The sequence below is a fragment of the Echeneis naucrates genome, chromosome 16 (assembly GCF_900963305.1).
Source record: "Echeneis naucrates chromosome 16, fEcheNa1.1, whole genome shotgun sequence".
NCBI lineage: Eukaryota > Metazoa > Chordata > Actinopteri > Carangiformes > Echeneidae > Echeneis > Echeneis naucrates.
In genome coordinates, this window is record NC_042526.1 from 11,169,960 (window position 1) to 11,185,998 (window position 16,039).

The 16,039-nt window shown below is 39.6% G+C and overlaps 1 protein-coding gene across 2 annotated transcripts in view; it reads right to left on the minus strand.

Moving 5' to 3' along the window:
* The window catches only part of LOC115057055 (voltage-dependent calcium channel subunit alpha-2/delta-1), a 53,858-nt gene that overhangs the window by 23,485 nt on the left and 14,334 nt on the right, over positions 1-16,039 (minus strand). For both annotated transcript variants that reach the window (XM_029523945.1, XM_029523946.1), the window contains exons 4-10: positions 9,669-9,728; positions 9,045-9,080; positions 8,059-8,188; positions 2,972-3,103; positions 2,026-2,095; positions 1,712-1,762; positions 1,416-1,515 (exon numbers count right to left, since the gene is read on the minus strand). In XM_029523945.1, the coding sequence (XP_029379805.1) occupies positions 1,416-1,515; positions 1,712-1,762; positions 2,026-2,095; positions 2,972-3,103; positions 8,059-8,188; positions 9,045-9,080; positions 9,669-9,728 (579 nt within the window). The remainder of the gene's footprint in view (positions 1-1,415; positions 1,516-1,711; positions 1,763-2,025; positions 2,096-2,971; positions 3,104-8,058; positions 8,189-9,044; positions 9,081-9,668; positions 9,729-16,039) is intronic.

Here is a 16,039-nt window from a genome sequence, read left to right on the forward strand (position 1 = left end):
AAGAAGGGGCAAAAAAAATAAATAAATAATTCCAAAAACCAACAAATGAGCATCTGAACATGTGCAGGTTACATCTTAACCAAAGAAGAGAATAAACATTGAAATTATGACCCAGATCGTCGATTAAAAACGTGCAATTTACAGAGCTTTCTGATCAATTTTTACGCTCTGTGCTTGCCATAATTATGGACAACAGATGCAAAAAGTAAATTTCATTCATTGTGAGCTCAGTTCCTGTGTTTTGGATATCTTGGGCAAATAGTTAGCTTGATTAAATCTTGCCTGGGTATGTGTTAAAGAAACTGGAAAAAGCGCCAAGTCTTAGGTCCAAATTCACAAGACTAAAGCAACACAGCCACTGTGGTTTAGTTTTAGACAAGTCATATGCCAATCTTTGAACTCATCTCATTTTGTCTCACCTTATACACTCACACATACACACACTGAGCTCAAAGACAGATTCTGATCATTCTAGGCCTTTGCTGAATGACAAGTCCAACATGAAACAGAATACTTTTTGTCCAAGACAAAGAGTCCCATGGGGGTGGGGGATCAGTGTGTGAATGGCTGTCTTTGTACAAGGAGAATGAAGACACCTCCAATCTCTATAGGAACCATCTCAATAAACACATTCACACACAGTCATCTATGCATCACACAGTCTCATGACTGGCTCTTTCCAAGTGTAATCACAACCACGAAGTCCTGAAATACATGGTTGGGGAATGAAAAGGTGGAGGGAGAAGACCAATGGAAGTGATTGGTGAGTGAGAAAAGTAAAAATGAAGGGAAAGAAAGTGGGCACAGGGAAAGGAGGAAAGTTGCAGAGCTGGTTATAGACGTGGAGAAGCATATAGTGTACAGGGGGATCATTCATTGACACAAAGAGATGAATGGAGGTATATGGTGAAAGGCTGAGAGGAATTGTATGGCTCAGCAATGAAAGGAAAAAGTGATGGCGAGATCAAGAGGGTGATGGATGAGTCATTCCAGTCAGAGGTGCACCTTTAATTCATTTAGGAGCAGTGGAACACACACACATGGATTCAGAGGTGAGGTGGGGGCATGTAGTGTTTTAATCCTGCACACCAAATAGAGCAGTGGGTATTTCATTAAAGGTCTGTTTCAGGGTGGCCAGACCGGAGAGAAATCCATATTTCATTACTTGTCATCCATCTCTCTGTCTCTCTTGTATGTATGTATGTGTGTGTGTTGGGTATGCGTGCAATTACTCATGTATACCCTTATTTAAATGTATCTGAAAGTACGTGAATGGGCGTGAAAATGCACTACACCATTCACACGCACATGCTGTCACTCTGTCCCTTTAGCACATTGCAAACATCACATTCCCCAATGCCCCACACAAATGGACCTCCTACTGCTCAGCAAGTAGACAGTTTCACAATACTCACATAAACTACGTTGACGTAGTCGTCATCAGACAGAGTTTCGAGCATCTCACTGACGGAGGTCCTGATCAGTTTGAGAGTCAAGCCAGACACACTCCCACTCCTGCAAGAAAAAATAGAGCTAACAGCTTCTCATTGTCATCTGTTACCTCAGTTGAGATTTGACTCAATGTAATTAGAAATGCTCCTGCTTTGGGAAATAATTTACATTGTGTGGCAAATGGCATTCACTATAATCAAGGGAAATCATGAGTGACGTGAGAGGGTTATAAATCAGTGTGGTTTATAATGTAACTCACGCGTCTACAAGAATTAGCATATCTTTGGGTGAGGCAGCTCCTTGGATGTACCTAAATCGATGTTAGTGAATAAAAAGGCAAATGGTATTGAGACACATACCCCACAGTAACAACAACAACAATGAATAATATAATGAAGGTTAAAGATTTAATTATTACAATAACACAACATTATTTATGTACTTTGTCACTTTATTAGATTGTTAAGTACAAATAGGGCTAGTCAATATCTCAGAGTTTAAAATAACAGTGAGTAAGTATGCAAAGCAAAGCTCACTCAGTTTTTTACTTCTTGTGTAAGTATTTTTTCTTACCATGGCCTCCTGCGGACATCATACAGGTCAATTTTACTGGGAGTTTTACGGGCATCCATCCAGGGAGAAGCTTCAGAAAGAGGGTGAATTTGTTAGATTACAGTTTAAAGGGAATCAACAATTCCTATTTAATGTCATTTCGGGCATTTATCTGCAAATATCTATATGCAATTTTATAGCCAATTCAGCAGTGTGGAGTTGCTGCCGATCATTACGCAGATAAGCAAACCTACATTTCAGGAGGATATATGTTAAAAAAAAACCACATCTGTCAAAGTGACTTGGCTTGGCTGAATCCTACATTTCTTGAACTATATATAACACATTTTATGCTGACTAAAATTATTCATGAAGCAATAAGTAGCAGAAAAAGAAGATAAAATATTAATCTCAGATGCAAAGCACAGAGCATTGGATTCACTTGTTTTGACAGTGATCAGTTGCTTTCTCTCTGTATGCTGTTAGTGAGGGGCACCATGAAAACAAAACCAGTGTGAAAGTATGACTGTCTATCATGAATGCTAAAAGGTAAGAAAAAAACAAAAAAAAAAAAACCCAAAAACAAAACAAAAACGGGGACCAGAAGAATAAAATCAGGGCAAATCAAAATTCCTGAATATTAGACATAAACCTCTCCCATAAAGCCATCCACTCAGTGATAACTGGAATCTCATGAATAGAAATTGCTTGGCAGAAAAAACAATCATGACAAAGAGCAGCACTAGACTAATGCAAAAAAGATAATAAAGATAATATGACACTTGGACACCACATATAAATGTGAACAAAGCAAATTGTGAATATATTCTATGATTTAACGCTACATTCAGGATCTTAGGTCAACACAATAATAATCAACTCATAAGTGAAGCTGCATTTTAATTTGAATAGCTCGAGATAAAGTTTAGGAAGCCACGCATGAATTACTATTTTATTTTTATTTTACCTGGGTAGTAGCGAGCCAGGCCTGTAGCGCTACCAAACACCTGCCACAGAAGTGTCGGGTCATCCTCTCTGTTTTTCCTAAACACCTCCTCCAGTGCCTCTGTCCAGTTCAGCTCATTCAGCACAATGGTGGCTGAAAATTCACACGGACACAATAATACACAAATATAGCTGTAAAAAGACAATATGCTAGAGAGACTGTCTTATGTTGGACACACTGGTGTGTGTCCATGTATTCTCCATTAATGATTAAAGGACAAAGCAGTTCAGTTAAGCGTGGCCTTGCAGCCTGTCAGAGACATGTGCACTGCCTAGATTACCAGTCATTAAGATTCACACACAGGACCACTCAGCGTCGGCTCACCCCCCCGGCAGCGCCTAACACAAGCAAATATTAGGCCAGTGAAAGCAACCAGCGCTGATATTTAGTAAAAATTACAAAGGAATCATGCTCTAGAAAGTACCATGTACGCATCAGCATGGTTCACATCACCCCTGACAACCTGTGTGTGTGTTTGCATGTGTGCATGTGTGATTGATAGTGTATGTTGTGAGAGGCAACAGGCATTATGGATGTAATGACACAACACCCAGACAGCTCAGAGCCACATAACACTCACTATGATGGATGGAGACACAACACATGCTGCCCCAACTCAATCTTTACTCTGTTTCCATACCGCTCTTCTTTTTCTGTCCTCTTCTATCTCTTCTGTTTCTTAAGTGTGTTGTGAAGGCCTTTGCATTTATGCGACTGTGTGGGCATGAGTTAAGCGTGTATATGAGTGAGATAGATCGGTATCTTGTGTCGACTGTAATGTGGCTCATTGATGTGCAAAGCAAACACTGTTCATTTGCATGCATGTCTCTAGAGACAAGTGTTAATGAAGCCTCAGTTGCCAGGAGTGCATGTTTTTTTATTTTTATTTTTTTATAAAAAGCTGGAGAGCAAGAGAGAGAGAGAACATACAGCATGTGAGCACACTAAATGTGTTTTCCTTATAGACTATTCCCTTTAAAAGTATAGACTTTAAAAGTATAGACTTTTAAAGGGAATGGGGGGGATAACGCCACAAGCCTTGTTAAGTAATGTGAAAATGACAAACTGTATTTGTGATTTTTTTTTTTTTTTTTTTTTTTTTAAAGTAAAGACTGAGGAAGACAGACAGGTAGGCAGCTACTCACAGGCCAATTGTTAATTGTTAAATAGTTCAGTTACACTGACACATGTACAAAATCCAGCGCTAAAGAAGTATGCCACCAACTAACCTAGCGCTATTTAGTTTAATATATATTTCCAGTAGTTTTCAGTGTTCCTTAGTTTGTCATTATACTTAATAAGTGGCACCGTGTTAGTGCTGTTGTCCCACAATAAGAAGGTCGCAGGCTCAGTTCCCGGGCCTGGGGCCTTTGCAGATTTTACATGCTCTCCCCGTGTCTGAGTGGGATTCCTCAGGGTAGTCTGGTGCCCTCCCACTGTCCAAAGACATCATGTTCGGGTTTATTCGTGACTCTAAATTGTCCGTAGGTCTGAGTGTGAGTGGTTGTTTGTCTCTGTCTGTCTCTGAGTGTTGGCCCTGTGATGTCCAGTGTGACCACGCCCTCGCCCAGTGTGAGCTGGGATTGACTCCAGCACGACCTGGAAACGGATAAGCGGTTGAAGATGAATGAAAAAGTTAAACACAATTGCTGCTTCATAAGAGATACAGTAACCTCCAGTTGCTCATGTCGCCACTGAAACTCATGAATTCCCCGGCTGCACTCAGCACGGCTTTGATGCCACACTGAATCTACACCCAGTGATGACTTCATCATGTGGGACACCATCGATTTTCATCAATATTAAATAGTTTCATTTGAATAGTTTCCAGTGTAGTATTACATGCTTACCTGGGGTGTGTTTACTGTATATTCTATGCATCCATTTTTGACTTCTGTAACTGAAAGCCACACCACTGATTTCAGACTCTATCTGTCTGTCACATAGACTATCCCCCATTTCCCTCTCTGCCTTGAACACCCTTTCCTCCACTGGACCAAAGATGTGGCTTTTGTGTTGATCTCTCTGTCATGTGAATGCCTCCTATCCTATGCTCATCTTACACACGTGATATGCTACTGCCTATGGAAGATTATTTCATAAACTTGCCTTCCACTTTACTCAGAAAATCCAATTTTCTCTAGCTGAGCAAAGGCTATTCCTGGAACATTTATAAGGTGGAGATCAAAATGAAGAGTTGAAATCTCAATAACATATGAATCGTCTTCTATGTAAATGCATACAAAATACATTTTGTACGCTCCTGCATGTGTCTATATCCATCCAATATATGAGAACATGCACACACAAAGCACACAAGCAGAGCACATTCATTTTTCATCAGCACTGTATGCCCATTCCTAACCTTACTCCAGTATGTGACCTGTGATACACCAGAAGCTTGAGCGCAGTCTTAGAATAGATTGCCCTAAAATTTATATAATATTCAAAGTAAAAACCACAGATGAATGGCATAAACTTTAAATAACAAAACTTCATTCAGTAAATCTGTTCCAAACGCAGTCTCGTCAAACACACAGAGATCCCACCAGCCAGTTGGTCATGCTTTGACCTACACAACAAATATATTTTGATCCAACGGTTTTTTCCAATTTTGAAAAATTAACATCATGAATAAAATATTATAAGCTCATTCTTGCTATGTATCTTTGGTTACGCTGAAAAGGATCGCTGGATTACTTTAATACTGAATAAAAGCTCAGAGCTTTTTCCATCTTAAACAGATTGGTGGATTTTTATTTGCAAAATAAAACAGTCAGAGTAAAAGTTATGTTATAATTTTGAATAATTTAGATAGTAATTTAAGTTCTTGTTTTTAGGTAAATATGGCACAGTAACTGAATTGAAAGGACATTTTGGATTTTAGCTCATGCAGCTGGTTTTCCTTGGAGGTCAGTATTTGTGTTTAACATGATATGTGAATAATGTAACAAAGTAATGCAAGAAACGAGTAACTGTAAATCACTTTCATTCTATTAGCCAGGTAGGATACTTGTGCTAATTCTGATATAATTCCTAAACCTTTTCGACACTTAAAAAACATTTTTTTAGTCCCTACCATGGGCACACATAAACACACAAGCACAGTTTCTTTCAACTTGCTGATATCAGACTTGAACCTGGAATAGGGACCCAGCTGCTCAGTGTATCTATGTGTAATCATTGCAGGCTACCAATAAACAGCATCCTTGAGAGATTGGGAGTGTTAGGAGTTCAGGCTCTCTGCCCAGAATATGGTATACTGAGAGGTATCTCAGTGAAAAACAACAAGTTCAAAAGCATGCTAATGGAGCAGTCTTGCATGTTTATGGATAACAGACCCTGACAACGATGTGTGTCTATCTCCAGCACTGTGTCTGGGATAAGTGGAGAGGTGAGGTTTGTAACCTTGGGGCCAGACGATTCTCCAGCAGGCCGATGGCCATGTGGAGGACATTTCACTATTCAGCTTTCATTTATGCCACTGCTGACGCACCACATCCCACTGTATGCTAATTACTGAATATCTAAACTCTCACACAAATACAAAGATATCATATTTCACAAAGACACATATAATACAAACAAAAGGCAAAGCTGAGTGGTCAGAGAAATTAACCTGTAATTGGTCTCCTGTTCAAACTCATCATCATCTGTGTGTCGTGGTGATTACACATTGTTTTTCACTCCCATCACACTGTGGTAAATGCACTACACCATTCAGTATGTGTTCAGGGTTAGGGGGCTGGAGGCAATCCCAGCTGACATTGGGTGGGTGCGAGTTACAACCTGGACAGCTCACCAGTCCATTGTATGGTCAACATATAGGGGCCGACAGAAATAAATCACCATTCATGGTCATAGTTACGTCTGCGGACAATTTAGAGTCATCATTTAACTTTCGGGTGCATGTCTTTGGACCTTGGGAGTAAGGCAGATGAAAAGGCCCCAGGCCCGGCGTTCTAACCCAGACATCTCTTGCTGTGAGGTGACAGTCCTAACCACTGCACTACTGTGCTGTTCAAATGCATCAGCCAAGTGTTTCAAATGTAAAAATAGAAGAAAAGGGAACCATTCAAATTTAATACATAATTCAGTACAGAGTTAAGATATTCAACAGACCATCCTTAAGTCATTTACACTCAACCTGAGCTGAGGTAATGTCAGTGGGACTCTGGAGTATCAAATTATTCTGAACCACTCAAAATAAATGTCAGCACATGATGATGAAAGTATCAGCAATTTACTTTGATTGAAAATGGGCAAATGCATCTTTGACGGATGCACTAATTAACCTAATGTTTCATACAATCCGACACCATTTTAACCCACACACAGATCAAATACAATGCCCCACATTCTGCTTTGTAACTGTACAGTGAAATTAAACTTAATTGGTTGTAAAAATGCTTAATGTTAATGTGTAATCCTACTGGATATATGAAGTTTAAATGCCTCCTATAACTAAGGACATAAAATAGTTTATTTCTTATACTGTGAAGACAGGACGCATGTCTTCATAAAGCTTTTGCTCTCGTACTGTGCTGTATGCTATACATGTAGAAAACATGTATAGCATATAGTATACAGAAAATATGATGTGTGATTACTGGCTACAGTTGATTTCTAAAAACTTTATTATTGATGACATCATCATTATGCTTAAAAGTTATGAATAACAAACCTCAGAACAAATGAACAGGCTAAATTAAAAAACTTATTATCATACTTTATAATGAAATTGCCATATTAATGTTCGGGTGTTTGCTGAGGGATAGGCTGGATGCTATTGCATCTATTGCATTAGAGGAAAATGAAGTGGTGATAATATACGTTTCATGGACACACATCCTGTTCATGAGACTGAAGAGCACAAAAGAAGATCAGATTATGATGTATCACTTTTTTTAACCATCATTTAGCTCTGGGCAAATTTGCTAGAGGTGGATTCTGTAAACAACATTTCATAATTGGTTGGTGTGTCAACAGTATCCATGGTTACCTCTGGGGTTGTGTCTTGGTGTGAGTGAGTGTGTGTGTGTACTCACAGCCATCATAGATGTCAGTGGGGATATGGACAGCAGTGTGATTGTAATCGGTCAAACGCCGAAATGATGAGTCTTCCTTAAAGTCTGGTCGAATCCTGTATTTTCTTCCCTCTGTCTCATTTCCATCCAGCTGAGAAAAAAATATCAAGATACAGACAGTAATGCTGAGCACATATTTAAGATATAATTCAAAGCCTCTTTCTTCTATGCAGAGAAAATGCAGAGAACCTTGGTGATAGTGTGATGTGGTGATGTCACTGCTGCACTTTCCACACTTTCACTTATATAGCCTCAAAATGGTATGGAGTTTTTTTTTTTTTTTTTCCTTTTAACATCTTCACCAGGAAAAAATAAGCCAGAGATTGCCAAATTGTCTGAGCACTTTGTGGAGATTTATAACTCCTGTTGTGCATTTACCAATTTACATCAATGAGAGCAAGGCAGATAGATGCAGGAGATGGACGAAGAAAAGCATGATGACATATGGAGGAGAGAATGCACAGTGGAAAGGGAGTGAGGTACCAAGACAGAGAGAGAGTGTAAAGCACAAGAGGGGGGGGGGGGGGGAGGAGTGTGAGCAGTTACTTCCTAATAAAGCAGCAGTGTAGCAAGCTCATACATCTCATCTGTCAATTAGAGAGGAACATGGCAGAACTTCTTCACCTGAGAGGGGGAGGGAGGGGGAATGACAGAGAGGAAGCTGCATGGGAAACGTAGAGAAGAGGCAAAAGAGGGAGGGATTACAGTAAAAAGCTGAGGCCATGATAGCAACTGAGAGTGAGAAAAATAACACATGAATGCGATGAAAATAAAAGTGGAGGAGAGGAGAGGAAGGAGGATGACGTGAAGGGGAGGACAGGATGCTTTGTTGCAAAACCATAACCCTGGCCCATGTCCAAATGTTACCTGTGTGCTTACAAGGGCTTAAATGGAAGGAGAGTAAATAGGCAGAAGGAAGAAAAAAAAAAAAAAAAAAAAGCACTCACATTGTCCTTTGCGTTGTAGTAGGCAATTTCATCATCCTGTGAACAAGCCACACACAAGCGCACATGTAATATAAATATATAAAACTGTATGCACAAACTTTGTGGATGCTACAAGGTCTTGCACAAAGAAACACATTATGTAATCATTAAATGCTAAGCCAATTTCTAAATGGTTCTTTATTTTATCAGGAGATTATTCTTTTAGTTTATTCTTCAGTTTTATGTTAACTTCAATGAATACTGTATGAGTTAATCTTGGTGCTCCTCTGTTTATAACTGTCTGTGTGCCGAGAGCCATTTGCAATGCTCCAGGGAACCCTTGCCCCGCCAACGAGAAGCAATATAGTAATTGGCATCTTAAACACATACATTATTTTCTCACTGACAAGTATTTTTCCTCACCACCTGTGTTACGTTCGTCTTCTGACATATCTGACATCTCAAATGAGAAGCACATTGTGTCAAAGGCAAACATATTAAATGTACTCAGGCAATCAAATGAATTTATTGCTAGTAAGTCCACACTATGTGGCTCAGTAATGTCTGTGTGTTGTTGCAGTTTGACCTCCTCATGCAGGTATTCCTACATGCGTGTGAGTCTGTATTTTTGTGTCCCTCTGTTACCTCAAACTCGTCTTTCCACTGATGTTCCATCTGGAATTGCTCTGCAGCTTCGGCCAGTTTCTGGGTAATGAAGTATGACAGGGATTTAGATTTGAAGCTGCATGAGGAATGCCTCCTTCACTGCATTGCTCTAATTATAGAAAACCTGAGCAAAAGCGAGTAAGTTGAAAGGAATGATAGAGACCATCCCAGAGACGGGGAAATGATGATGATCGCACTTGCAAAGCTCAAACCACAGGGCTATCATGGTCTCACAGCAATGCTCACTTAAGGCACGTGTCAAACTTGAGGCCCGCAGGCCACATCCAGCCTGAGACACAATCATATCCGGCCTGCAAGATCATTTCAATTGTCAAATTTTTAATGGCCTGGCTGTATTAGGCACCCATCACACTTGTACTACAAATCCCATAATGCAGCGCAACAGCTGTCATGCCAAACAATAGGCTATCTGCAAGAACCATAATTTCAGCTTCCCTGATGACACACCAATCAGGCATCTGTGGATGTTTTCAGTTGTGTGCAAAATGTGTCTTGTTTGTGTGGCTAATGTGGCTGTAATTTAATATATAATATATATTATATGCATTTGGGCGTATATAATATGCATATGCATGTTTTATCGCAAGTGATTTTTGGCACAAATGTGTTGCCATAGTTTTGGCCCTTGTGTAATTGCCATGATGTCAGAATCGAAAGGATGTAGTCTGGGAGTGTAGCCTGTATGTGCGTGAGGGACAGACAGGGTGAAAGGAAGAGGAGTGAAGAGAAAAAGGGGAGTCAGCTGTGTAAGAAATGGCAGATCACTGATCAGAGAGGCTGTCAATCAAACTGGATACCACCAAATAATAAAGGGATATCGATCTAATGACCTCACCTTTGCTCTACATGACTTTACCAAGCACAAATCCATCCATAATGGAAAATGATAGAGGAAAAAAAAGAGTAATGGCAGAATTATTCATTTATCCCTCTACAATACATATTTCACAGTAGGGGTGGGAATCTTTTACTATCTCACAATTCGATTCGATTCCGATTTTTGGGCCTATGATTCGATTCAAAACAATTTGATTCATAATGATTTCTGCTTCAATCTATTGGTGTGCAAAGGATCCTCATGTTCTACTCCAGTCAGCTTTACAAGACAGAATGACAAATGGAGACATTAAAATGTCTTTTCCACATTTGTTAAGTTTTAAACATTTATCCATGCTTAGATGAATTCTTGCATAAAAGCAATATCACATATTGTTTAAGAAACAAAAATAAAAGTGTCTCTTTATAAAAAAAAAAAAAAAAAATAGTGCAGTTAAACATGCGTTCCTCATTTTGCAAACCTTGCATACTGTGAAGCTCTCGTCAAACTTGGTCTTCTGGGGCATTAAGTAAATAGGGCCCTATAAAATCCATGATAAAAAAAAAACAAACAAACAAAAAAACGGAATTCATTATAAACACAGATAATGCACACCCCCCTACCCATGAATGTATGACTGTGGTGAGTTGAGCATAGTGGGTGCACTCCGATTCCCAGTGGGGGCACCTGAACATGTTCAGATTAATTGATGTAAATCCAGAGACCGGACTCCCCCTCCAGAGACTAGAGACTTTGAAAAACTGGAAAAATACAAAACAAAAAACAAATATGGGAATCAATAAGGCCAAATCTTTGCCTTCAACGAGGACAGGGCTCATTGAATCTTTCCTCCATTATTGTAGTTTCTTCGTTTGGGTGCTTACCGCGCATGTATATGTTCCATAACCGGCTCTTTGGTGACGTCAGGATGTTTCACATACAAAATGGAGGCAGACAGCCTGCGGATTTGTTTTATTTTTGTCTTTAAATTGATTTTGGGACATTTTAAATTGATTCTGAATCGAAGTAAATGAGAATCACATTTTTTGGCACACCCCATTAAACAATACAAGCAAGATTACCTGACCTGTACAGAATTTATCCATGTGTGAATCAGAAAGTTGCCTCTGCAAAATTGCAAAGAAATTGTTAATGTGAGAAATAATTTAAGTTACCGCTTATTAAGGATGAACAAGTACACAATATCTGTATCTGTTCAACCATCATCTCGGGACTTAAGCAAGAACTGGGCGTGGTTTATACAAAAATTGTATTTATAAGCCTGAAATTGATATGGGTTGGTAAGAAGTTGCTATATTTATTGTAAGCCTCAACATATTTTTATTTACAGCTTAATTTGTATTACACCAAGGTAAAAAGAGCGAGCCGAAAAAAAGAAACAGCAGGAATGACAAACGTAATGTGGGCTGCATGCAGCCCTGTCTCATCACACTCACACCACTTCTGTGATTAATCAAGTTTTTGCCCTATAACCTCATAAAGTGGGGGAGATTTGAAACGTTGGAGTTGTGCAAACCTATTTTAAAATGATGATGTAGCTAACTTTTTATTGCTGTTAGTTTAAACGATTACCTTACCGGGGGACTCGATCAGGTAGTTGTAAATATCGATGTATGTCACCTCCGGCTGTTCAGTGGGATCAATTCTCCATGAAAATGAAGGCAAACAGAAGACCCACATATGTGTTTTTCATTGTACCGTTTTTTCTGTGGTACAGCTAATGTGTTAAAATGATCTGACATGTTGAAATAAGTACTGGACAGTGTGTTTTAAATTGTGCCGCCTATTGTTTTCCCCTCTGATGGGCGTGGCTTTAAATCAACCTATCTGACACACTAACTCTGTCCATCACAGTAAGGTTATGATAGCGTCAAAAAAATCCACTTAGGGATGTATTACCATTTAATCAAGGCAATTAGACATAGTAAAGTCAAATTGCATAAACAGTTGAAGGTCATTCTGGTAGCCTTCTGTTGAACTGTGAAAGTCAGAAAGAATAACATCATGCAGTCCACATCCGGCCATGAGCAAACCTTGGATGAGATGCTTACAGTACATGTGATTCTGTGATTTTACTGAGTGTGGGTATGAATGTCTATGTGTGAATCTGTGACCATGTGTCTGCTGTCGGCAATGGCTCCATTCTTGATCATTAGTCCCATCTCCTTGGCCTCCAGTCCTGGGCTCTGTTCCAGACCTGTCTTCACCTCATCTGCACTGGCTGTCAGCAACTAAAAATACATCCTATTCCAACCAAACACACACTTCCACACAGATGTCTCCCAACACAAAATAGTTATCATGAAATTATTACACACCATGTTTACCATGCACAAAAGTAAATTTTCAATTTACAAATGGTGTCCATCAAACACTGGACGCTGCCATGTATTAAATAAAATAGTTTTGTAATCAGTTATCTTCACAGCTTTGCTCCAACAAGATGTAATCTCACCCAAAGAAGTGTCAGTATAATATTGCTATACCAAATGTTCATCATATCTTTTCTGGTTAATAACTACAATCTGCTGTCACCTCAGCAGCAGAAACACCTAAGGGTGGGGACCTTCTGAACAAAACCACAGTTCTTCCCATTTTTTTTTTTTACCTCCATTCCATAATGGTTTTACGAGAAAAGAGAAAATAAGATTTATGACTGAAATAATGAGCTACCTGAGGGAGAGCAAGGGCAGCAGTTCATATCCAGACTGAAAAGGCCAATTGTGAGAGGTCTTGTCATTAAGCCAATGTCAAATGTCAGCTAATGTCAATGTACCATCACATTATGTTTATGTCACACATTGAATGTTAATAATTTGGCAAAAATCAATGCCACTTCCTGCGATATATTCAACTTGGGTTAGCACTCACAGATGTACAGTATATGAACATATGGTTATAGATTGCAGACTTCTCTCTAGGCACATTCATTATGATACAAACATGTTGTATCATCATCAAAAGCCGTTCAATAGACATATCAGACAGATACTCTATGCTTTAATTTGTGTGGTAATAATAGAGTGAAATTCTAAAAAGTACCATGTACTAATATATATTTTCAAACCAAGACAAAACTGCAGTTTTAGAGAAATTTCCTTTCCTTGCTCTAAGACGGTAGTCTATACAGGAAGTCGAGCTGTGCAAACACTGGGAACTACGGCTACAGTGTGATAAGGCAAATTTATTTTTGGTATATAGTGAAACATAACTGTTGGCCAAAGACATTTATAGGTAGACTGCCATCTGGTGCCAGACCCACATGCTGTCCTGGCTGGACCCTGACCTATAATCTACAAATGTATTCCATTTTGGCCCCATGTTGCTGTTTTAACAGTGGCAGGTTTTGTAGACTTGGTACAAGGATTAAAGTATGCAACTGTTCAATTGTCGAAGAAATTGATGTAAAGGGCTGTACCATTTTGTGTCAAAGTAACCTTCGTCCTCATACTTACTGTATACAGTATGAGCATCTGCACAAATACACAGAGACACACCGCAGACCGACAGCGTTGTTAAAAATTCATGACAGGGCTTTGACGAGGCCTCTCTACCCTCTGGGAGATATGGGGGTGGTTGAGGAGGAGTGTGCGAGGAAAGATACCCAATTACCCTTTTCCTTTTTCTCAGTATATACCTCCGTGTCTCTCTCTTTGTCAAATACATACACAGAAAAATTATCATGCTACCCAAAGAAACCAACTTCCACAATCAAATCCTCTCCAATGCAGAGTTGCGATTTGATGAGGCTGCTTCCTGAGTGACAGTTCACCAGTTCATTACACAGCTACAGCAACTGTCTTTGCCAGTTGAATAGAAGGCAGTGTTGCCTTTCCTTAGTAAAACACAAAAATGTTGCTCTACAACAGTTTATTTAATGGGTGACATGACACACTCCCTGTAGCATGCTTGAGCTAACTGCTCATTAGTCTTCCTCTTACTTACTATAGTATGGATACTCCAGCTCTACACCAGTAATAAGCTCACTCTGTCACTGGATGGCCTCTGGAGACCCAAGAAGGGGCCATTGCTCCCCTGCAGCCTCAATGTGGAAAGAAGTGTTCATAGATTCATGGACATGGGGGTTGGCTCAGTTAAGATAGGGAGGTGGAGCGGCAAAAAGAATGAGGTGCTTGAGTGAGAAAAAGGAGCAAAGAGGAGAAAAAATGCATTAAGGATCATGAAATCTAATACTAGACAGGCCAAACCCTTCAATACTACCCACAGGCAGCATTGCTGATACAAGTTGGTTGGTTATGTCTTAATCCCAGTTGGACATAAAAAAGGTGAAATGTTGACAGCAGGAACTGCTGTGCCTATCAATATTCCAAAAGCCAAACTGTTTGCATAATATAGTATTTTTCATTTCAGACACCTTCTCTCCAGGTAACCTAATGTATGACATCATGACAGCTACCGAGAGCACACAGGCATTGGGAACTGCACTGCATCTTGGAAGCCACAGTCCTACCTGCTAACTCCGCCCTTCTCACACTGGCCTTAGTTCATTCTGCTAGGGCAGCACATAATGCATTTAGTGAGACAGCAGAGCACAGTCTGAAGGATAGACAGGGAAGATAAGACAGTTTCTGCTTAACCTCAAAGAGTATTGCAGACTGCCTGTGTGTGTGTGTGTGTGTGTGTGTGTGTGTGTGTGTGTGTGTGTGTGTGTGTGTGTGTGCGTGCGTGCATGTGTTTGCATCTCAGGGCTACACACACCTGAAATCAATGGGCCATTCAAAGCACACTGTCTTCTCCCCTAGAAAACAAAGCAATGCACACAGGAGTTGTTACAGCCTAAAAGATCATTTACACCCACATCCCGTCTGATCCTTCCTTTATTTTTTGACAGCCTGTCCACATTCATGAAAGCTGGTTATCTATGTGCTATAATGAGTCCAGACACAAAGGGATGGCAAAAAAGTAAAAATGGGAGCAGTTTGAAGGGTCAGCACAAGAAGCAGAAGATAGAGGAGTCTGAACAGGGAAAGGCATAAATTATAAGCATATGGAACAGAAAGGACGAACCAAAGATAGAAAAAACAATACCTGTCCTTAGTATGACCACAGTGTTCATGGTTCTCATTAAAACGTAGCTGAAATAAATTAACCGTGGGAGTCTCAACAGCTAGGAAAGAGTATAGATAATACTGTATAATCAAGCGTGGGTTTTTAATGAAAATGATGGAGACTTCATCCAACAAAGCAACTGTTTGCTTTTGGGAAGGACAAAACAAATGTGCCCATGCACATGTTTGATACGCATGCCGTATTACTGTATTCATGTCACCATGAATAACAATTAAGATTGAAAAACCATGATATTAAGAAGAAACCTGGTTGAGACAAGAGGTGTCCAATAGGGTGATGGCTTGAGCCAAACAGAAGGGAAACAGGTAATGAGGCATAAAAGAGGAGTCATACAAAGATAGAGAGAAGTAAGAAGAGTATAAAGAGGGAAGATATATTCAGGATGAGAAATGAGGCAGAA